The following is a 22,669-nucleotide window of genomic DNA, read 5'->3' as shown; positions in this document are numbered from 1 at the left end:
CGGGGCGGGAGGCAGCTGCTGCCCCACATTCCGCGCGCGCGCTGCTGCCGGGGTCCGACCGCCTGAGTGGGGTCGCGGGCTGGCCGAGGCCGTGACGGCCCGAGACTCGACGGCCCCGAGTCCGGCGGCCCGGCACAGCGCGCTGAGCAGCGAGGCTGCGGGACCGCGGTGCGGAGCCTTGCAGGTGCCGCCCCGCCTGTGCCCCGGGGCCCGCCTCGCGATTGCGGCTCCGCGGGCCCGCGGGTAGAGAGGACCACCGCCGGGCCCCGGCACCCTAGGACCTGGTTAGTGGCCGTTGGGCCGCCAGTTGCGGTCGTCAGTTTGCATGCCAGACCAGAGCCGCGGCGGTTTGCTGGAAATAGGTCCTTCCTACTAGCCTCCCAGTCCAGCGTGCTCTCCAGAGGCCTTTGTCCCCTTCCCCTGCCGTGTGTGGGCTCGCCCAGCCCTATCCCCTCGACATGCCTGCCCACTTCTGCCTGCGTTTGTCCGGCGTGTTGGAAGGGTGACGGGAAGGACTGCCTCAGAGTTAATCCGGATGCACACCTACGGGCCAAGTCCCACTTAAGGATGCGTTGTTGTATTTGTCCGTCCTAACTGAAGTCCGGAATCAGCTAGCTGGTGCACTTAGTGATAGAGATTTTGTAACTCTGAGCTGAGGTATACATAGCCCGAGGGCTAGAATTCCTCACTTAGATCTGTGGTACTGTGCCAAGCACTGTGGGGACTGAAGAATTATGTGCCTTCTTAAGCAGCGCATTGATGATGCGTGACTCATACCTAAATTGTAACATCTTGGTGACTCATACAGGATTATCAAGATTTTAAAGAAAGAAGAAATATTAAATTATCCGACTCTGCATTAAAAAAAAAAAAAATTCTCTTTTACAGCATCCTTGACACCTGGCCACCAGTATTCCCTGATTAACCATGTTCAGTGATGAGGAGACTGTAGCTGTTTGTAGAATTTTAAATGCTCCCTTTTCTCCATCCCAGCCTTGTAAACATTTGAAAACAGCAGTCTTCCTTGTCCCTAGATTCTTGTTATGCTGATTATTTAAATATGCAGCCCATTTTCTTCACCTGTTTCACATGGCTAATGGAGCAGTGACACTCCCTGGGCCTCCTCCCCTTCCTGTCTGATGGAGGCACTGACCAGTGGGATGAAGTGCTGGGATCCCTTAGTAGTGTCTGTATCTTTCCTTCCCCTAAAACAACACCACCACCACCAGGACAATCACCAACGGAAGTGAGAAACACTGAAACAGTTTTAAGAGAGAGGAGAGCAATGGAGTTTATACTATGTTATTCATTTATTTAATAATATTATATGCTAGGCTATGGTGTAAGCACTTTGGAAATATGAATTCATTCTTAGAACAATTCTGTGAGGTAGATAAATATATATTTTCATGATACCGAGAAGGAAATTAAAGAAGAGCAAAATCAAGTAACTTGTCATTAGGACTGTCAACTCCCAAGTGCTAAAGTGAGGTTTGCACCCAGGCAGCATCACTCCAGAGCTGTGTGTTTAAGCTACTACTGTATGCTGTGTCCCCTCGAGAGAGTGGAAGCAGTGAAGTCAGCTGTCATGTACAGAGAAGAGTCAACAGTGGAAAAAAACAATGGGGGCAGGTTATTATCTGTAGAAATGATAACTTTTTATAGTATCACTGCTAAAAACCTGAGTCTTAGGAGATACATTGTATAATTCTGGGGTGAAAGGGTGGGGAGAAAGAGGATTAAAAGTGAATGGCAGCTGAGAGTTAATTAGAGGTCAGTGCCACAGAGGAAAAATACCTGTTTTTTTTTTTCCCTCCTCCTGTCAAAGTCAGGGCAATGGCTTAGTTTCTGCATCCCACACATTATGCGCAGCTGTTTCTCTGTCGCAATACTGTAATTGATATTCCTAATAATTGTCCTCAACAAGAAAAAATTGTTTCACTTAATATAAAAAAAATGTATGAAGCATGGGTAGAAAACTCTGTAAACAAGGTGAGTAGGAAAGTGTGAAGTATAATTTAGAACAGTTTGATAGTTTCAGTGAGAGGAGATTAAAACTTCAGTTCTCTAAAAACATATCTAGAAGTTTTATTTTTCTAAGGATGTTGCATTATTATCTATTTTTTAAAATATCTCATCCACACAAGGATATTGTAAGTACTTGGTTTTTTTTTTCTTTTTAAATTGGGTACCAGGGACTGAACTCAGGGGCATTTGATTACTGAGCCACATTCCCAGTCCTATTTTGTATTTAGAGACGGGGGTCTCACTGAGTTGCTTAGCACCTTGATTTTGCTGAGGCTGGCTTTGAACTCAAGATTCTCCTGCCTTTGCCTCTCAGGCTCCTGGGATTTCAGGCATGCACTACTATGCCGGGCTATTTTAAGTAATTGTAAGCAAGGATTTATTATGTGCTTACTTACTAGTTGCTGCTCTTTAAGGGCATATATTTTAGTTGGTAAATAGGACATGTATAGACTATCCCATTCCAAGTATCAAATGAACATCATCAAACGTTAAGTGCTCTGAGAACTTAGACAAGGCACAGATATCTGGGAGTGATGGTGCACACCAGTAATCCCAGATACCTGCAGGGGTGGAGTGGTAGCTGAGGCAGGAGGATCAAAAGTTCCAGACCAGTCTAGGCAACTTAGCCAGACCCTGTCTCAAAAGAAAAAATAGAAAGCCATGGATGCATCAGGAACGTAGAGAGTTTCTATTTTGGTTTTGTCTTACTGTTTTGACTCTCTTAGTTATAGGTCTTATTCTAGAAATGCAAGATGGTAGAAAAATATGTTCAATTTCTGTCTTAACAGACTAGAAAAAATATATGTTCCTAACAATATTCAGACAAAGCATTTAGTTATATGCAGCTTCTAATCATGATCAAGAATGCCTAACAAGCTTTAGTAGAAAAAAAAACAAAACATTTTTTTCACCTAACAGAGCATCTACAGAAAAGTTACAGTAATATAGCAACAATCAGATTTAAAACAAACATTTCTATTAAAACCATAATCAACTATTGACTAGCACACTGTACTTGAAATCCTAGCTGGTACAATAAGACAAGGAGAAGAAATAAAAGAGATAGGAAAGGTATAGAGATAGGAAAGGAAAAATAAAAAATGTCATTGTGATATTATTATCTACATAGAAAGTTTAAAAGAGGCTATAAATAAATTATAAAAATTAGAAGTGTTCAGCAACTTCACAGAATATGGAATACTATAATCAATTTTATTCTTCTACATTAGTAATTAACAGAAAAATACTTCTAAAGCCAGATATAATAACAACAGAACAAAATATGAGGTTCCTAGGGGAAAAATGTGTATCTCAAAAGAGTGATATCAAACTTCATGGAGAAAATTTAAAACTTTTATCAAAAGCCAAAGTAGAGTTAAATAAATGAGAGAAAAATACTGTATTCATGACTAGATTGACATGAAGTTATAGACATATTTCAGTTTCCTTCATTGACCTACAAATTTAATGCAATCCCAATGAAAAATTTATTAGGATTTTTGGGTAGAATTTGATTAAAACAGTTCTAAAATTTTACATGAGATAACAAAGGACCAAGAATAGAGAGAACGGAAACAAGATGGGTGGACTTGCTCTACCAGATTTCAAGACATTATAAAGCTATAATGTGAAAATAGGAACAAAGAGGACAAACTAGAAAAAAACTATAGTAGAGATACCTGGAACAGATCTTGACCTTCATGAAGACTTGGTAAATGACAGTTTCTGATCAGTGGGGAAAGGAAGAACTGTAAAAAATGAGATTGTGATAATTTATCTAAATAGAAATACATGAAATTCGGTCTCTTTCTTGCACTATGTTAAAAAAAATTCTAACAAGAAAGAAAAAGCAAAAAAACAAACAAACAAAAAAAAAAACAAAACCAAAAACCAAGTATATAAATATGAAAGTAAAGACTTATAAAACAGAAAAATAGGGCAATATCATTATTATGTTATTATGGGAAAGGATTTCTTACTACACCAAAAGTACAAACTAAGAGAAGATTAATTAATTTGATTCCTTTAAAATGAAGAACCTCTGTTTATCAAAAGACATTATGATATAATCATTATACGCCACTTGTGTAATCCCAGCTATTTGGGAGTCTCGGGTGGGAGGATTGCAAGTTTGAGGCCAGTCTGGGCAACTGAATTAGAGAGACCTGTCTTAAAAATAAAACATAAAAACGGTGAGGGACAAGGCTTAGTGGTAGAGTGCTTGCCTAACATGTCTGAAGCCCTGGGTTTAATCCCCATAACTCAAAAATGAAAACTTAGAGACGTTATGAAAGTGAAAAGATAAGCCATAAAGTGGGAGAATATGATTTCGACACAGATAGCCAAGAAATGATTAGTAGTCCAGAATAAAATACTCCAATGAAGCAAAAATAAGAAGATTAGATGTTGAAAGCTGTTAAAAGCAATAGTTATCTTACAGAATAGGAAACAAATGGATAAAAGATAATTGCAAAGAAGTTCAATTTCATTGGAAATATGAACCACAATGAGAACAAGTGTTGGTGGGGGAAGTGGAGATGGTGGAAACGTTAATGTCAGAACCATTTTGGAAAACATTTTGGTGTAATCTATTAAAATTGAAGGTGGGGGTTGAGGATGTAGCTTGGTGATAGAGTGTGTGCTTAGCATGGGTAAGGTCCTGGGTTTGACTCCCAGTACTATAAAAAATAAACCAAAAATAAATGTAAACTTTATATAAAAGTCGGTGTTACTAATGGCCCAGTAACTCCACTTCCAAGTCTTTACCTCCAGAGAAACCCCTGCATACATATTAGAAAAATTTCTAGGAATAGGGATAGCATTTTTACTTGTAATAACCCCAAACTGGAAACCACCCAGATGTCTTTTAACAATAAATATCTGAGTAAATCGTGTAGTGTTCATCCAGTGGGGATACTTTGTGCCAGTAAAATGAACCACTACTGTAATTATCAATAGGGATGAAATAATGTTGAGTGAAAAAAAATTAGGGTTCAAAGCCAGGTGAAATTAAACCATACATCATTTAAGGCTGCACTGTATTTGCAACAGTTTTAGGGGAGTAATGAATGCAACATCAGGTGGTATCTTCTGGGGTGAGGGAGGACAGTGATATAGACAGGGAGGAGCCTGCAGGACAGACACATGGGCTGTCAGAGGTATTGGCATTTCCCCCTTAAACTAGGTGGTGGGTACTTGGGTCTTCCTTTCATGTTTTTAAACTGTGCATATTTATATTACATATACTTGTCTGTTGCATATTTTAAAATTCAAACACTTTTTGAAAAGCCCCAGGCTAAGAACCAAAGATATGTTCTGCACAGCAGCTACCCACATCTTTTAATAATTACTTTATTCCTGTCAAAACTCACATTCCAGGTCTTAAAATGTTTTTATCCAAGGAAGGGAAGAAGGATATCTGCCACAGAGCTCCACCCTAGTGCGGAATGTTATTCTACTACCTACTGGTCTTTTCCTGTCTGTGATAGATGTCCTGCATTCACCATTTCTAGACCCTTTACATTTCTAAGCTCATTTCATTTTCCCTTTTCTCTCTGCATCACCATGGAAACATTTAGAATCCTTTTTTCAGAGAGTAGATGAGGGGTCTTCTCTGCTGTTTGCCAATTTATGTATGTAGATATAAGTGTTTTTAATTGCAAAGATGAAACAAAAGCCAAACAGTAAATTGGCTTTGTTCTTTTTTCCTTAATTTGCTTTCTTGCCTCCCCACAAGTAAGTAAATAAACTAAAAAAGTCCTTTTAATCTGGGATTTGCTGTCAGTTTTTCTACAAATTAAAAACATCACAAAAATGAGTAAAGAAAAGAGATTCTAGAAATCTAACCAGTGTAATGATGTTTAACAATTAGGTTGCGATTATTGTATAACAAGCACTATTTTAAATACAGTCTTTTACATTTACTCATTTATTTTTTCCACACAATAACCTCATGGGATGGATGCTATTAGTATTCCCATTTTTAAAGATGAGAACAGTCCCAGAAAAAACTAGCTGCATGGTCATGAGGCAGAGCCAGGATTCAAACCCAGGCAGAGTCCATGCTTTTAACTGCTTGGATATACTTTCTTGGTAATTTGTACTTCATGACACACTTTGTCAGAAGGTATCAAGTAAGCCCTATTTCTTATTCTTTTCTCCCATTGCAAAGTTTAATACATCAGATCCTCTTTCTTTCTGAATGGGATGCCTTCTCTGCCCTCTTTTCTGGCTCATTTAGGTGTTCTTTCTGGAATATTTTTAGGATTTGTCAGGCAACTCCAACTTGTGACTCTCAATTTAATATGCTGCCTATTTTTCAAGAGTAATAGCTGAAATTTTATTTGATGTGATTTTTCAAAGCACTCTCATAGCTGTTTCCCCCTTGATCCTTGTAGGTAAGATTTCCTTGTAGGTAATCCTAGTAGGTAAGAGAGACAGCTTCCTGGCTTTGTGACCTTGGGCAAATTCTTAATCTCTTCAAATTTCATGTTCTTTATCTGTAAAATGAGGGTAGTAGTATTATGTACCTGTTAGATATTAGAGATATAAGCCTTAAAATCCATTCTCTAGTGCCTGGTACTGTTGTGCTTAATAAATATTAGCTAGTTTTATTTTTTGCTTAAGGAGATTGAAGTTTAATTTAAATTTTATAAAACTACATATATTTAAGTTTGTATATTTATAAAACAAGACTGGAAAGAATTACTCCAAAATGCTCACAATGTTGTAGGATTATTAGTGATTTTTATTTCCTGAAGTTTTCCTGTATTTTTTATTTTCTCTTTTGAATGAAATCATGTATAACTTTTAAAACTCCCTTTTTATACAAGATTGAAAATAATTTTAGGAAATAAGAAGATTTTTTTTCCTTGGTGGTTTTGGGGATGAACCCAGGGCCTTGCACATGCTACACAAATGCTCTACCACTGAGCCACAATTCCAGCACCACTTTTTATTTATTTCCTATTTTGAGACAGAGTCTTGCTATGTTGCCCAGATTGGCCTCGATTTTGTGATCCTCCTGCCTCAGCCTCCAAGTGGGTGGAATTGACTATGTGAGCTATGGCACCTGGCAAATGTAGTTCTTTTAATAAGTAATGTATTGAGTCAACTTAGCTCCCCTAAATGTCATATCTGTATTTAGATCAAACATTATCCACACTGCTTTGAGTAAGAGGAAGACAGCCACACCTAATTATGCACTGGGGAGGATGCTTGCAGTGAAAGCCAAGTGTGTGCTTGGGAACTGAACAATGGTTGGTATTTTAGCCTGATTGCAGGATCTTTCCTTTATCATTGAAAATTTAAAACTTTATGTAAATAAAAGATTTAATGAACACAACTCTCATACTTTGGGCTGCTATAAGAAAAAGACCATAGACTAGGTATCTTAAACAATAGCAATTTATTTATTTATTTTTTAAAAATTTTTTATTAGTTGCTCAAAACATTACAATGATCTTGACATATTACCCCATTTGAAGCAATTTATTTCTCACAGTTCTGAGAGGTCTAATCTCAAGATGCTGGCAGACTCGGTGTCTGGTGAGGCCTGCTTTCTGGATCACAGACAGGTGTCTTTTCACTGTCCTCAAAGGGCAAGGTTCTTTCTGGGGACGATTTTATAAGGGCACTAAAGCCGTTCATGAGAGCTCCATACTCATGACCCGATCACCTCCCAAAGCCCCACCTCTTAATGCTCTAGCAGTGGGGCATCGGATTTCAGTATGTGAATTTTGAGGGGACATATTCAGTCCAAGCAACAACTTCCACTCCTTTTCACTCCAGAATCTTCCAAGGTGGTAGGTTAAAATAGTCAGTGGTGGTAAAACTCACCAGGTGTGGAGAATGGCATAGGTGGTGCCAATACGTTTCATAATTGTATCCTGTTTCCCAGCACCATGACCCAGAGTCATCCACAAAAATAAACTGGAGCAATTCTTCTTTGATGTGATTTCATAGTGGGCTTTTAGGTGACTTTTTATTTTATTTCCTGTTTCTTAGTTTATTTGGAAGAAAGGATTCTATTTCAATAATAATACTACTAATAATAAAAATTGAAAGTCTCCAATAAAGGAAAGAGTACTGGATGGTTCTGGTGTCAGATTAACCTGGGTTCATATTCTAGTCTACTTATTAGTTGTGTAAGCCAAGTGCTTGATTTTACTCAGCCTGTTTTCTTTACTAATATATAAGGATCAAAGAGAAAAAACACAGTATGCCTTTGAATGCTTACCATGCATTGGGTAGTAAGTTACACACAGTGCTTTCGTCACTGCATTAAATCCTGTTAACATTAAGGCAGAGAAGGGAGTGTAGCTCAGTAGTTAAAACTGGGCTCTGCAAGTAGAATATCTGTATACAATTCCTAACTTTTCTAATCTCCTCGATGTCCAGTTTCCTCATTTGTAAAGTGGGGACAATGATAGTACTCCTTTCATTGAGTCATTGTGCAACTTTACAGGGTAGTGTGTTCAAGAGTACAGTCTCTGGAGTCAACCTGATCCCAAATCCCAACTTCATCCCTTATTAACTGTGTGACTTTAAATAACCACATTTTAGCATCACTTTCCTTATTTGTATAAAGGACGCAGTACCTATGTCCTAAGATTATTATGAGGGTTAAATTAGATACTTTCATGTGCCTGGCACATAGAGATGTTAGTGTTACTCTAGTCTAGTCTGTTTCTCATACCACACATTTAAGGGTCATCTTCGATACCACCAATTGAATCCATCAAGATATTCCCCAGTTCACCAGTTTTCCTTCCCCTTGACTATTGTTACTTTATTTCACACCACCATCATATTTTGCTTGAACTATTGCAACAGCTTTCTAACTGTTTTTCTAGCTTCTACTTTTGCCCCTCTAGCAAACTACTCTAATCTTAGGAGCCAGAGAGTTCTTTTAAAACACTTACATTCGAGCTGGGTGTGGTGAGGCATGCCTAAATCCCAGCAGTTTAGGAGGGTGAGGCAGGAAGATTTCAAGTTCAAAGCCAGCTTCAGCAACTTAGCAAGGTCTTAAGCAATTTAGCAAGTCCCTGTCTCAAAAATAAAAAAAAAAATAAAAAGGATGGGCATGTGGCTTAGTGGTTAAATACCTCTGGGTTCAATGCAAGGTACACCCCCCCCCAATAAATTAATTAAAAAAAACCTACATTTGATATTGTGTTGATTGTTAACTGTTGCATAACAAAGTACCCCCAACCCCTGCCAAACATAATGGTTTAAAACACCAACCAGTTATCTCAGTTTCTGTGAGTTAGGAATGTGTGAGTGGCTTACTTGGGTTGTTCTGGATCACTTGTGTCTATTAAATGGGGTCTCAGAGTCTTGCTAGCTATTGGCAGAAGCCTCAGTTTCTTACCACAAGCCTTTCCCTTAGGCTGGTCAAGTGTATTGATGACATAGGAACTAATTTCCCCTGAGGGAATAACTTTAGAGACAAAGAGGGAGCTGAGGTGACTTTGTGGCTGATCTTCATAGGATGGAGCACACTGTCACTTCTGCTTGATTCTTTTAGTTAGAAATAAGTGGCTAAGTTCAGCCTGTTGTCAGGAAGAGGAGAATGAGACTCTGGACATATTTCAGAGGTTCCATGCTCCAACTTCTGTTATACATTATTTACTTTCATCCCATCTGCTAACTGCCTCTTCCTGCCCCAGCCCTCCCCAAAGCTATGGCATCAGCTAGAAATCCAGGATATTGGCATCTAGATCTGGCCCAAACAAAGGGGTGATAGCTGCTATTGTTGCTGCTTCTCTTTTTCTTTCTTCTGCTCCTCCCTTCCCTTCTTCCTCCTTACCCCTCTCCTTTTCTTCCTCCTCCTCCTCCTCCTCCTTTTTTCTTTGGTACTGAGGATTGAACACAGAGTCAACCACTAAGCCACACCCCAGCCCTTTTTTGTTTTTTGAGACAGCATCTTGTAAGTTGCTGAGTCTGGCTTTGAACTTGCAAACCTCCTGCCTCAGCCTCCAGAGTTGCTGGGATTATAGGTGTGCACCATTGTAATCTCACCACTGTGCTTGGTGAGATGAGGCATCTTATTTATGTAGTTGTTCCTTATGTGTAACTCCTTCCAGCTATAAGATAACCACTATAGACATCTCTCTCTCTCTCTCTCTCTCTCTCTCTCTCTCTCTCTCTCTCTCTCTCTCTCTCTCTCTCTCTTTTAGAGGGCAAATAGAAGTGGAGAGAATAGGTATTGTATTTTCGCCTAGAAGCCATTCTTAATTTTAGCTTGGTGTGCTATTTGGTTTATAGCATTTTGAAATCCCCCTGGGCACAGACTGATAGTTCCTTGGTTTCGACTCAAGTCCTGAGAATAATGTTTCATCACTTTTGGCATTGCCTTCTCCTTTTGCCATCCTGTTGGCATTGTCCTCTTTCATGAAAGGTAGCCCTTGTTTGCAGTTGATAGTTTTCTCAGCTTGCTGCTTGCTCATGGAAGCTTGGGGGTATAAAAGCTTCCTTTCATTTTATATCAATCTGTCTTTTTCTATTCAAGTTGATGATGTTTTTGCCAACATAATTATATTTATGTTGTTGGTCTCTGAGTCATATTGGACTCAGTGTATTAATTAGACAAAAGCCATATCCACAAATCTCTTTGAGATAAGCTCTTCTCTAACTGGGCTTCTGCTGGAACTGCTTAGAAACAAAACCTCTAAGTGTCTTAGGAAACTTGTTTCTTTGGCTCATACTGAGATTGTAGCATAAGATTTATAGTTGTACCCTTACCTTTGTCTTTAGATCGTGCTTTCTTGACAGATTTTTGCCTAGAAGCCCTTCTTAATTTTAGCATGGTGTGCTATTTGGCTATAAATTTTCAAAATGAGTAAGCTCTGGCTTGCTTTTTAAAAAATATTTATTTTTTAGTTATAGGTGGACCCAGTATCTTTATTTTATTTTTACGAGGTTCTGAGGATCGAACCTGGTGCCTCACACATGGTAGCCGGGTGCTCTACTTCTGAGCCAGCCCTTGCTTTTATTTCACAATGTTTCCTTTAACTTTTCTCTTCTCTTGGATTTTACTGTAATCAGTAGGAAAAAGCCTGGTAGCATCTTCCAAGTCTTCTTTGACATCTCCTTAGCTAGATCACTGAGTTCATTAGATACACTCTCTTCTTTTCATACTACATAAGAAGGATCCCCTTTTCTCTGTTTTCTATTGAGATTTTTCTCACTTTTTTTTAAGCTTTCTCTTATAACATCTGCAATGATTTGGTTTCTTCCCACAACTGATATTTTGTAACTTAATTGCCCTGGTGCTATTATCAACTTTTGGGAGGTGATTAGGTCATGAATGAGACTAATATAAAAGAGGCCGAAGGAGCCTATTTCCCCCTCCTACCATGCCAAGACACCATCCACCAAGAGCTGGCCCTTACCAAACACTGAGTCTTATGGAGCCCTAATTTTGAACTTCTTGGCCTCCAAAACTCTATGTAATGAATTTCTGGTGTTCATAAATTACCCAGTGTAAGATATTTTGTTATGTGCAAATTTGTAGAGCACAAATTACTGTGCTCTACAAAATTTCTTCAACAGTCTTCTAGCTTTTTAAGAAATTATTCAGAGAATTAAACCCGGGGCCTCTTGCATGCCAGACAAGTGCTCTACTACTGAACTACATCCACCATGGACACTTGGTGCTTTGACTCACTCCTCAAAGTCAATTCAACTTCCACATCCCAATTTCAAAGCTACTTTTACATTTTAGGTTTTGTTATCTTGCGTTACTCCAAACCTGGTTCCAAAATTTGTATTAGTTGTATATTGACATGAAACAAATTCCCCCAAACTTAATGCCTCAAAATAATAATTATCTTACAGTTGCTGTAGGCCAAGAATTCTGAGTTATTTACTTGGTGGTTCTGGATTCAAGTCTGCTCTGAAACTGCAATAAAGATGTTTGGCTGGGCCTGTGGCAGTTCAGAGGCTTGACTGAGCCTGGAAATCTGCTCCCCGTTTGCTCATCTGGCTGTTGGCAGGAGACCTCAGTCCTTTCCTTCCTGTTGTCCAAAGTCCTCACCTTGTGGGGCTCTCCATGGATTTGCTTGAGTGTCTCCATGAGACGGCAGTTTTGTTGTTCTTTTTCCTACTGTGATTGATCCTAAAGGGTGGGCAGGTGAGATGGAAGTCGGGATGTGTTCTGTGACCTTCCCTCAGAAGTACCCCATTGCTTCCATTATGGTCTGTTCTTTGAGTTGAGCCCACACTCTAGGGGAGAGAAATGAGGCTCCACGTTTTCAAGGGAGAAGTATGAGAGAATTTATGAAGACATTTTAATACCAGTACAGAGATCACACCACTTTCCTGTTGAAAAACATTTCAGTAGCTTCCTGTGATGCATAGAATCAAACAGATTCTTGACTCCAATTCCCAGCCTTCCATGGCTAGTTCTTACCATCCCATGTCTTGGACATCGGTTTTACACTTGCCTCCTTGCTCAGCGTGCTTTGACCACCTCTGACCTTCATTCCTGCCCCTGCTCTTCATTCCTACCCTTTATTCCCTGACTATTCCTGCTCCCTAGAATGCTTTATTCCCTGGTGTTCACCAGCCTGGCTACTTGCTACTATTTAAATCTCTGCTTAAATTTCTCTTCCTCACAGAAGGAAGACAAACAATCTCAAGCAGCTACACAGATTCTTTAAATCATATTATCCTATTTAAACATTTTTCCATAGCATTTACATTAAAGTTTTTTCATTTCCCATTGTTTTAATATTTCCATACTTTATATTATTTTATTTGTCAATATTTTCCAAAATGGAATTTTTGTGTGAAGAGTTATGAACATGTTTAACACAAATCATCAACTTGCTTTCCAATAAAGGGATACCAATCTACGGCTCACTGCTGATGATTGTGCTTTCTCTGTTCTTAGTCTTTGCATTTACTAGCTTGGTCTTAGTGGATTAAAGGGTTTAACATTTAACATGAGCTTATTTTTTTCAACTTTTATTTCATTTTACAGATTTCTATTAAAATAAATCATTTCCTAAAAATAAAGCAATATGTTTTCAGAAGTTGAAGTTGGGCTACTTAAGTCTGTACATACCTCCTCTATACATTTTTTTGGGGGGTGGGGTATACTGGAGATTGAACTCGGGCATTCTGAGGCACATCCCCAGTTCTTGTTTGTATTTTACCTAGAGACAGGGTCTCACTGAGTTGCTGAGGGCCTCACGGTGGCATTAAATTTTTTGGTGACCTATTTATGTAATTATTGTATCTCCCCACCTCCCGCATTAGAACGCCAATTCCATGAAAGCAATGGCTTCTGTTTTCTTCATCACTGTTCATCATTGCCTAAAATTTTACTTGGCATATGATAGTGTGCAGCAAATACATTCTGTGTGATGGAATTATTGGGCTTCTATACTGTAAATCTAATGGAAGCAGAATCCTATGAGTCTTACCCATGCCCCCTCAGGGCATCTAGTAGATATTTAAACTATGTTGCAAAACATTGTAGATGGGGAAATTTAAAGAGATTAAGGATATTTTGCTAGGTCATTTTGATAATGGCAGAGAAAAGATTCAAATCGAGGCCTTTCTATTCTAAATTCTTAATACCTGACATACAAGCACATACTAGTTTCGCAAAGGATAAGAGTGATTCCCTTTCTCTTAATTCTCTATTGTGGTCTTTGTTAATGTGCTATATAAATAATTTCAAAGTTAAATTCCACATACATTTACTAGATAGAATCTATGTTTTTCATGTACCTTTCTTTCTTTTTTTTTTTTTTTTAAATATTTTTTAATTATCGGCGGACAGAACATCTTTGTATCTTTGTTTGTACGTGGTGCTGAGGATCGAACCCGGGCCGCACGGATGCCAGGCGAGCACGCTACCACTTGAGCCACATCCCCAGCTCCTCATGTACCTTTCTTTTCATGTACCTGGGGATGGAACTCAGGGCCTTATCCATGCTAGGTATATACCCTACCACTGAACTTTACCCCTAACCCTCATGCAATGTTCTTTAATAAATATTTTCATACATCAGCATAGTTCATGTATTAGTTTTCTGAATATTTTTTTACAAATTATGTTTGTTTCTGTGAGCTGAACTTATCTTTTTTTTTTTTTTTTTTTTTTTAATTTGGGACCTGAGACCAAGTGTTAAAACCCTTGGTATTTAATTTACTTTGAGACTGGAACAATAAAATTGAGAGAGGACAAAACATAGAGTACACTGGTCATGCTGAATATTTAATTAATTCTGTAACTATATGTGGCACGTGTACCACTTGGTACAACCCATGTACCATGGTAGGCCATGGTGTGGAACGCAGTGGAGAGGTGGCTTCACCTTCACAGTGGCTCAGGATGTGGCAGAGGAAGCTAGACCTGAAGTACTTGGTTTTCTATGAGTTCTGTGAAGGAGTCCTCTCCTTCTTTTCTCCTGCCTAAGATTTTATTGAAAGATCTGGAGAGCTGCTGGAACTGTGTGCCCCAGATAATTGCCCTCAGGTGCACTTGGAATCGTAATTAATGGAAGTATTGTCCTGAGGAATGACGAAAGATACTTTGCTGGTTGTCCCTGGGTTGAAATATCTAAAATTAATATATTGATTTAATCTATTGGGCTAGTCCACTGCTGTGCTTGATTTTCTTATGTGATACAACTTAAAAAAGTTGAGATAAAATTAAAGCTAGTTTAATTAGAGAAATGCAGATTAAACCTGCATTGAGATTTCATCTCACTCCATTCAGAATGGCATTTATTAAGAATACAAATAACAATAAGTGTCGGTGAGGATGTGGGGAAAAAGGTACACTCCTCATACATTGGTGGTGGGACTACAAATTGGTGTAACCACTCTGGAAAGCAGTATGGAGATTTCTCAAAAAATTTGAAATGGAACCACTGTTTAACCCAGTTATCCCACTCCTGGATATATACCCAAGGACTTCAAGTCAACATACTATAGTGACGAGGCCACATCAATGTTTATAGCAGCTCAATTCACAATAGCTAAGTTATGCAACCAACCTAGGTGCCCTTTAACAGATGAATGAATAAAGAAAATATGGCACATATGTACAATGCAATATTACTCAGCCATAAAGAAGAATGAAATTATGGCATTTACCCATAAATGGATGGAACTGGAGACAATTTTCCTAAGCTAAATAAGCCAATCCCCCAAAACCAAAGGCTAAATGTTCTCTCTGATATTTGAATACTAACACACAATGGAGGAGGGGGGGTTGTAGGGAATAATAGAAGTACTTTGGATTTTAGACAAAGGGGATGGGTGGAAGGGAGGGTTATGAAACAGGAAAGACAGTAGAATGAACCAGACGTAACTTTCCTGTGTTCATATGTGAATATATCACCAGTGTAACTCCACATCATGTACAACCACAAGAATGGGAAGTTATACTTCATGTATGTATAATATGTCAAAATACATTCTATTGTCATGTATAACTAAAAAGAACAAAGAGAAAAAAGTCTGGTCTCAAGCATAAACTTTTAACAACATACCTGTCACACAGAAATGATGATGTTTGAGGAGGTAAACATGCTTGTTAGCCTGGTTTGGTCTTCATGTCTGCGTCTTGAATTGTTCTGCTCTATCTCAAAAATAAATACAAATATGATGTCTCAATGAAAAAAAATTAAAGCTAGTTGTATTTATCTTTTTAGATTACCACACTTATTAATCATAAAGATAACACCAAAAAGTCTGATAAAACTCTGCAAGCAATTCAGCGTGTGGGACAAGCCGTCAACCTGGCAGTTGGAAGATTTGTTAAAGTAGGGGAAGCTATAGCCAATGAAAACTGGGATTTGAAAGAAGAAATAAGTATCGCCTGTATTGAAGCTAAACAAGCAGGTATGTGAATATTGATTTTGAAGTCTATTTATACCAGTTTTATTGCTTTGGATATGACGACAGACTACTGTTTTATTATGAGTAAAAATGTATACTGATTTTGGGCCTTCTGATAATAGACGCCCAGGACATTGAGGACCTGGATTAGCTTCCAGGAATATTGAACTTTTCTTGGCTCAAGTTCTAAATCTGAAACATAGGACTCTTTCACTGGTCACACTGGTGACATGTCATCCTCACCATCAGCCATTGAGATGAGAGAGATGCAAAGTGTGAGGCCTGGGCTCTTTCCTCAAGGAGCATGGTAGCCTACCTCCTGCCATGTAGGAAATGTTACAACATGAGTGTGTGTCCGTACTCTATGGCAGACAAATCATCATGGCTTCAGACCTTATATTGTTATAGTTCTCTATAGCTCGTAGTCCAGAAGCATTTCAGAACCCAGGGTGTTTTGAGGGCTACAAATAGTTCAGTTTTGTTAAACTATCATTTATGTCTTTATTCTTTCAATAACTATCTACTGAGTGCTGGCAATAACCCAGCATTATTCTAGGCTGTAGGGGTATATCCATGTACAAAAGTCTGCCCTCAAGGAGCTTGTAAATATGAGTAAATATAGGGTTGGGGATATACCTCAGTTGGTGGAGTGCTTGCCCTGCATGTAAGGTCCTGGGTTAAATCCTCTGCACCACAAAAAAAAAAAAAAAAAAGATATTAAATATCTTGAAAGGTGGGTTCGGTATAGAGAGTACATTTTAGGGGGTCTGATGGTAGACTCAGAGAAGTCAGTCAGAAGGCTGTTGCAGTGGTCCAGGTGACAGATAATGGTGAGCTAGGTTAGGTGACAGCATTTGAGGTGGTGCAAGGCATCTGACTATGTTGTCAGGTGAAGCAGATAGGACTTGCTGATGTTTTGGATAGAATGTGACAGAAAGAGGAGATGTGCATACTACAAGGTTTGGGGTATGGACAGCTGGGTGAATGGACAGTTCCTGAGGTGAGCAACCCTGAGAGAGGAGCAGGTATTTTGGGAGGGTCTTTAGGGGAAAGGTATAATAAGACTAAGTAAATATAGAGGGCCAGTTCATACATGGTATATGAATGATGTAATATAGTCTTCTTTCAGTAATAGGGAGTCATTGAGGAATTTTGAGCCAGATGAAAGAGACTGTTAGAAATCTTTTTGATGGTAGATGCATATATGAGGACAGATTGAGAGAGGGTTGAGAAGGAAAGCAGAGAGATTAAAATGGAAACTTTACAATAAAAACAGCCAGACCAAGACAGTTTAATAGGGTTATAAAGAGCGGGGAGAGGGCACAAAATACTCATGAAGGTTGTTGGATCGGTAGAACCAGATTTTTGACTAAAGGAAAGGGAAGATCTGGTTTGACTCTCGGCTTCTGGCCATTTGCTGGATTACAGAATAGGTCTTATGTGAGAGGCAGGAGAGAGAGACTTATTCTATTCATAATTTATGTTTCCTACTTTAAAAAAGGATTTGAAATAGCTTATAATAAAAAAAAAAAAACCAGAAACTTTGGCAAACGTGATTATTTTAATTAAGCATGAAATTTATCTTTGTACTTCCTGAAAGGCAAAACAAAAATGTGAGAAACAAAGGGTTATATAATTCTTATTGTTTGCTAAAAGGAAACAAACCAGCTTGTGAGAGGAGAGAGAGAGTTTTTTCCTGGCACTAAATTATTATGTGGGCACTTATAAAAGCCATTACATAAGACGGGGGACAATGCACAGAAAATGCAGAGCCATTCTTCATATTGTTTCTTGTAACAACTATTGATAAAAGCAGGAGTGGAGCCCTTTAATGAAAGGGTGTCCGGAGTCCTGTCTTTATTGGCTTTGTGGTGTGCCATTGTGCTTAGGATAGGGCAAGCACAAAGGAGGACAGGAAATGGTGACGAGCTCTGGTGGAGTATAGTTCTCTGCAAGTACTGTAAGCTCAGGCAGCTGCTTAGATGGAATCTTTTGGAAGCCACCAGATGTCATGGATGCCACATATCATCTCTTCTTATTCAAGGTACCCTTTTCTCTCATACTCACTTTGTCACTCAAGTAAGAGAATGAGAATGGAACCTCCACTTTTTTTTTTTTTTTAATGTGTATAGATTTAAGACTTACATCACTGGAATGTTTCTGACCCAGTTAGTACATATGAACTATTTTCTCCTCTGGACAACTCAGCATTCGTCTGAGGGGAATAATGAAAGTAAGATAGAGCACGAGAGCTGAGTGTCAGATTGCCCATGTGCTAATCCCACTCTTCCCAATGCTAGCAGAGAGACTTTGGGCAAGCTACTAATTTTTTTGATTGTTTTATTTGTTTTAATTAGTTACATATGATAGCAGAGTATATTTCAATTCATTGGACACAAATGGAGCACAACTTTTCATTTCTCTGTTTTTACATGATATAGAGTTACATCACATGTGCAGTCATACGTGTACCTTGATGTTCGCCTCATTCCACCATCTTTCCTACCCCCGTCCCTCCCCGCTTTGCCCAATCAAAGTTCCTCCATTGTCCCCATGCCTCCTCCCCATTGTGGGTCACAGTCACAAGCTACTAATTAGTGTCATCATCTGTAATTTGGGACTTTTAGCAGGGGGTGATGTTACGCACCTATAATTTCACCTACTGGGGAGTCTGAGGCTGGAGGATTGCAAGTTTGAGGACAGCCTTGACAATTTAGCAAGATCCTATTTCAAAATAATGAAAAAGTAAAATAATAAAATAACATAAAATAATAAAATAACGTAAAATAAAGACAAGGGATGTAGCTCAGTGTTAAAACACTTGCTTCGCATGTATAAGAATCTTCGATCAATCCCCAATACTGGAAAAATATTAAAATAGTGCTATTATTGTTTATAGAGTTATCTTACTGTAGTGCATATATGCATTTGACACATAGTAATGTTCAATAAATATTAGTGTCATTTTAATTAGTTTTTATTCTTTCACTGTGTTGAACTCTTGCATTGTATTTTTACTTTTTCCATGGCTACCAGGCAAGGTTTATATTTAATATGGAGGATCAATTAATTTAAATGTTTGAGTGGCTTTGGATTTTCACTTTAAGACAGAGTACTGGTTGCATAGTGAAAGAAAACACAACCATGAACCTGAAAGATAGCTTTGTGCTTTTTCAGAGAACTAATTTCTGAATAGGCTACTCTGAACTCTGAACAACATTAAGGAAGTATCTGACTGTGTTGGGAGTTGATCAAATGTTACTATCTCATGTATTTACGAGTTAAACACCTGGGGTTCAGTTGGAAAAAATGAAGGGTTAAAATAATACATATGTGTAAGCTTACATGATATCTTTGGTGATTGAGATTAACAGGATAAATGAACATTTTCCAGAGAAACAGAGGAAATGTTTTTATTTTTTCAGTTATTGCTGGTAGTATACAAACTGATACTTCTCTTCCTGTCCCTTTCTGTGTTCATTTGGGTTTGGTTCTAAGTGCTTTGTTTATTTTGCCATAAAAACTGTTTAATAAAAACTTTGTATTGCTGTAAAGCAAATTAGCTCAAAGGTAGCAACATAAAGTTGCAAATAGTATCATCTCTGTCAGTTTCTTCTTCTTTCTTCTTCTTTTTCCTCCTCCTCCTCCTCCTCCTCCTCCTTCTTCTCCTCCTAGGGGTACTCAATCACTGAGCCACATCCCTAGCCCTTTTTAATATTTTATTTAGAGACAGTTCTGCTGAGTTGCTTGGGGCCTTGATTAGTTGCTGAGACTGACTTTGAACTCATGATCCCCCTTCAGCCTCTTGAGCTGCTGGGATTATAGGCGTGCACCACAAAGCCTGGCTCTCCCTCAATTTCTGAGAGTCAGGAATCCAGGATTTCTGGTGGGGCAGGGGTTTTGGGTCACTGGTCTTACCAGGTTGCAATGAAGTTGTCATTTGGGCTTCAGTTATCTGACAGTTGCATGAGACTGCAAGATCTGCTTCCAGGCTCCTTCACTAGATCGTGGATTGGCTGCATTTGCTGCCTGTTTCTCACCGTGCAGGTGTCGTTGTGGAGAGGGCTGCTTATAATATGACAGCTGGCTTCCCTCAGAGAGAGAACAAGATTATTGTCTCTAATTTTTTAATAGCCTAACATCAGAAGTGACATAATTTCTTTTACACCAGCCCTGCTTGGATGAGAGAGGGAGCTACATGAGGATGTAAATACTAGTAGTTGGGGATCTTCGGGGGCCATGTTGGAGACTGGCTACCATAGGCTTCATCTGTTGGTAAAGCTTCAGCTATTGCAATTATACTGTCACTTTCAAATCTGCTGACTAGTCTGCATTTGGGGGCTTATGTTTTGTGTATTCCTGTATCATTTAAAACTCTTGTTTTCTGAAACTAAATTTATCATCTCCTTTCCATGCCCTTCTGATTTTCTTTAAGTGACTAAGGTTCACAACCTTGAAGCCATTTTCACTATTCCTTTCCTTTTTATCACTGGCCAGGTACTAATTTTATATTTTCTTTTCTCAGTCTCTCTCAAACCATCTTCTTTCTATTCCTGTGGCTGTCATTTCAAAAGTCCTTACCACGATGATTACAGTGGTAGTCTAGTATTAAGTCTCTCACTTCCAGTCCATTTTATGTGCTCCCACCAGATTAGCCTTTCTAAATACTGACTTTGTTTTATGCCTGTGATCTGTCCATTAAGGTTCTATCTAGTACTTTTGCAAGATCCTTAGCCTATTGGCTGAGACGTTATTGCATGTATGGAGTAAAATTGACCGGAGAGCGTTTGTGAAAGTCAGTCAATCACTAGATACACAGGTTTATTTAGAACTTAAAAATTATCTTGAAGACTACAAGATGATAATTCATTATTTTAAAAATCTTGTTGACTTTAATAGCAAGGAGTATCGGAGGTTACTATAGGTTTTGTCTTTGAGGAGAACAAACAATTGTGTTGTTTTTGATGAATATTGCTTTATAGAAATGAAATAGAGCTAAGCATAGTGGCTTATGACTGTCATTCCAGTGACTTAGGAGTGTGAGGCATGAGGATTAAGGCTGAGGTAGGAGGGTTGCAAGTTCAAGGCCATGTTGGGCAACTTAGTGAGATCCTGTCTCAGAAAAACAAAAAACCAAAAGCAAAAAAGAAAGAACCAAAATGAATGGTGTGGGAGCTGGGAGGTTGCTCAGTGGTAGAACCCCCTGGCTTCAATCCTTGTGTCACTAAGTAAATAGAAACCAAATATTTGATGATACCAATGAATACAATTTTTCTTTTTCTTTTTCCTTGGTATTGGGGATTGAATCCAGGTGTGCTCTGCTACTGACCTTCATCCCTAGGCCTTTTTTCAAGTCAGCGCCTTGCTAAGTTACTAAGGCTGGCCTCAAACTTGGGATCCTCCTGCTTCCCAAAATTGTTGTTGTTATTTTGTTTATTAGGATTATGTCACTTCACCTGGCCTATAAGAGAATTTTTCTAGAGGGTTGGAAGTTTATCTTTTTGGTAGAGTGATGTGCACTGGGCACTACAGGAAGTGTGAACTCCACCTGAAAGCCTGAGAGAGAGAGTCAGCCCAGGACTTGAAGTCTTATGGGGAGAGCGGAAGGGGAGGTTTTTTTCTTTGTTTGCTTTCCCCACCCCAAGTCCAGGCTGATGAGCAGACATTTACGATATCAACCCTTGGGGCCCAAAGCCTTGTCATTCTGCTCTCCTTGGATGACTGTACAAACCTAAGCAACTTCAGGCCAAGCTTCTGCTTTCTATTCTGGATTTAGGTTCTTTGGTTTTTATCTCATTTGACTTATTTTACTATCTTGCAGAGAAGGAGGCTGTTAGATTGTAGAGTTGGTCATACTACTAGAAACAAAAATTCTGTTTTGTAAATGGGGTGGAAGCAAGAGTTTGTCAGTTGAGTTTGTCACAGTTCTAAAGAGTGTGCTGTTATTTTGTTATTAGAAAGCTTCATTTGATAATTTCTCCAGTCATCAAGGAGAAACCATTTCTTGTTCTTGAACTAATGCTGCAGAGTCAGCTTTTCCTCTGTCGTGCGTGATATCCAAGATCAGAAAACAGTTTGGATTTTTACTTAAGTGTCTCGTTCCCAATGTAACTCCTCCCCCACTTTTCTTAGGAGAAACAATTGCAGCGCTTACAGATGTGACCACCTTGAATCATCCAGAATCTGAAGGCCAGATCATGATTTTTACAGACAAAACAGGAGTTATAAAGGCAGCAAGATTACTTCTCTCTTCTGTAACAAAAGTGTTGCTGCTGGCAGACCGAGTAGTTATCAAACAGATAATAACATCGAGAAATAAGGTAATTGCTTTTCTGATATTGCAATACTTTTGTTTAAAAGTGTTTCTCTGGGTTAATTACATATGATTTGGCAGTACTTTTCTATAATAACCTTTAGTAGTACTGATTGTGTATAGTTTAAGAGTAGTGTTTCTTCTGTCCCTTTTTTTTAATAAATTTCTTTTTTTTTAATTGTAGATGGACACAATACCTTTATTTTATTTGTTTATTTTTATGTGGTGCTGGGGTTCGAACCACTGCCTCATGAATGCTAGGCAAGTGCTTGACTACTGAGCCACAACCCCAGCCCTGTTTCTTCTGTCCTTGCCTGTCATTTCTAAGTAATGTGTGGGCAAGGCCTAAACTTTTGAATGCAAATATAGTTTCTTCTCTGAAAATCATTGTCTGCTTGCTGAGGATTAAATGTAGTAGAAACCTAGTTGGTAAAAATGCTGAATTTTTAGTATGTTTTTTCTAAG

The 22,669-nt window shown here is 38.7% G+C and overlaps 1 protein-coding gene across 2 annotated transcripts in view; it reads left to right on the top strand.

Annotated features, from left to right (window-relative positions):
- Positions 1-22,669, top strand: part of Ctnnal1 (catenin alpha like 1) — a 64,127-nt gene that overhangs the window by 308 nt on the left and 41,150 nt on the right. For both annotated transcript variants that reach the window (XM_058581617.1, XM_046451288.2), the window contains exons 2-3: positions 15,705-15,894; positions 22,024-22,211. In XM_058581617.1, the coding sequence (XP_058437600.1) occupies positions 15,705-15,894; positions 22,024-22,211 (378 nt within the window). The remainder of the gene's footprint in view (positions 1-15,704; positions 15,895-22,023; positions 22,212-22,669) is intronic.

The sequence above is a fragment of the Marmota monax genome, unplaced genomic scaffold, assembly GCF_021218885.2.
Source record: "Marmota monax isolate L192 unplaced genomic scaffold, Marmota_monax_Labrador192_F-V1.1 WCK01_AAM20220418_F8-fsc00020, whole genome shotgun sequence".
NCBI lineage: Eukaryota > Metazoa > Chordata > Mammalia > Rodentia > Sciuridae > Marmota > Marmota monax.
Note: the sequence above shows the minus strand (reverse complement) of the source record. Positions and strands in the feature narration are given on the sequence as shown.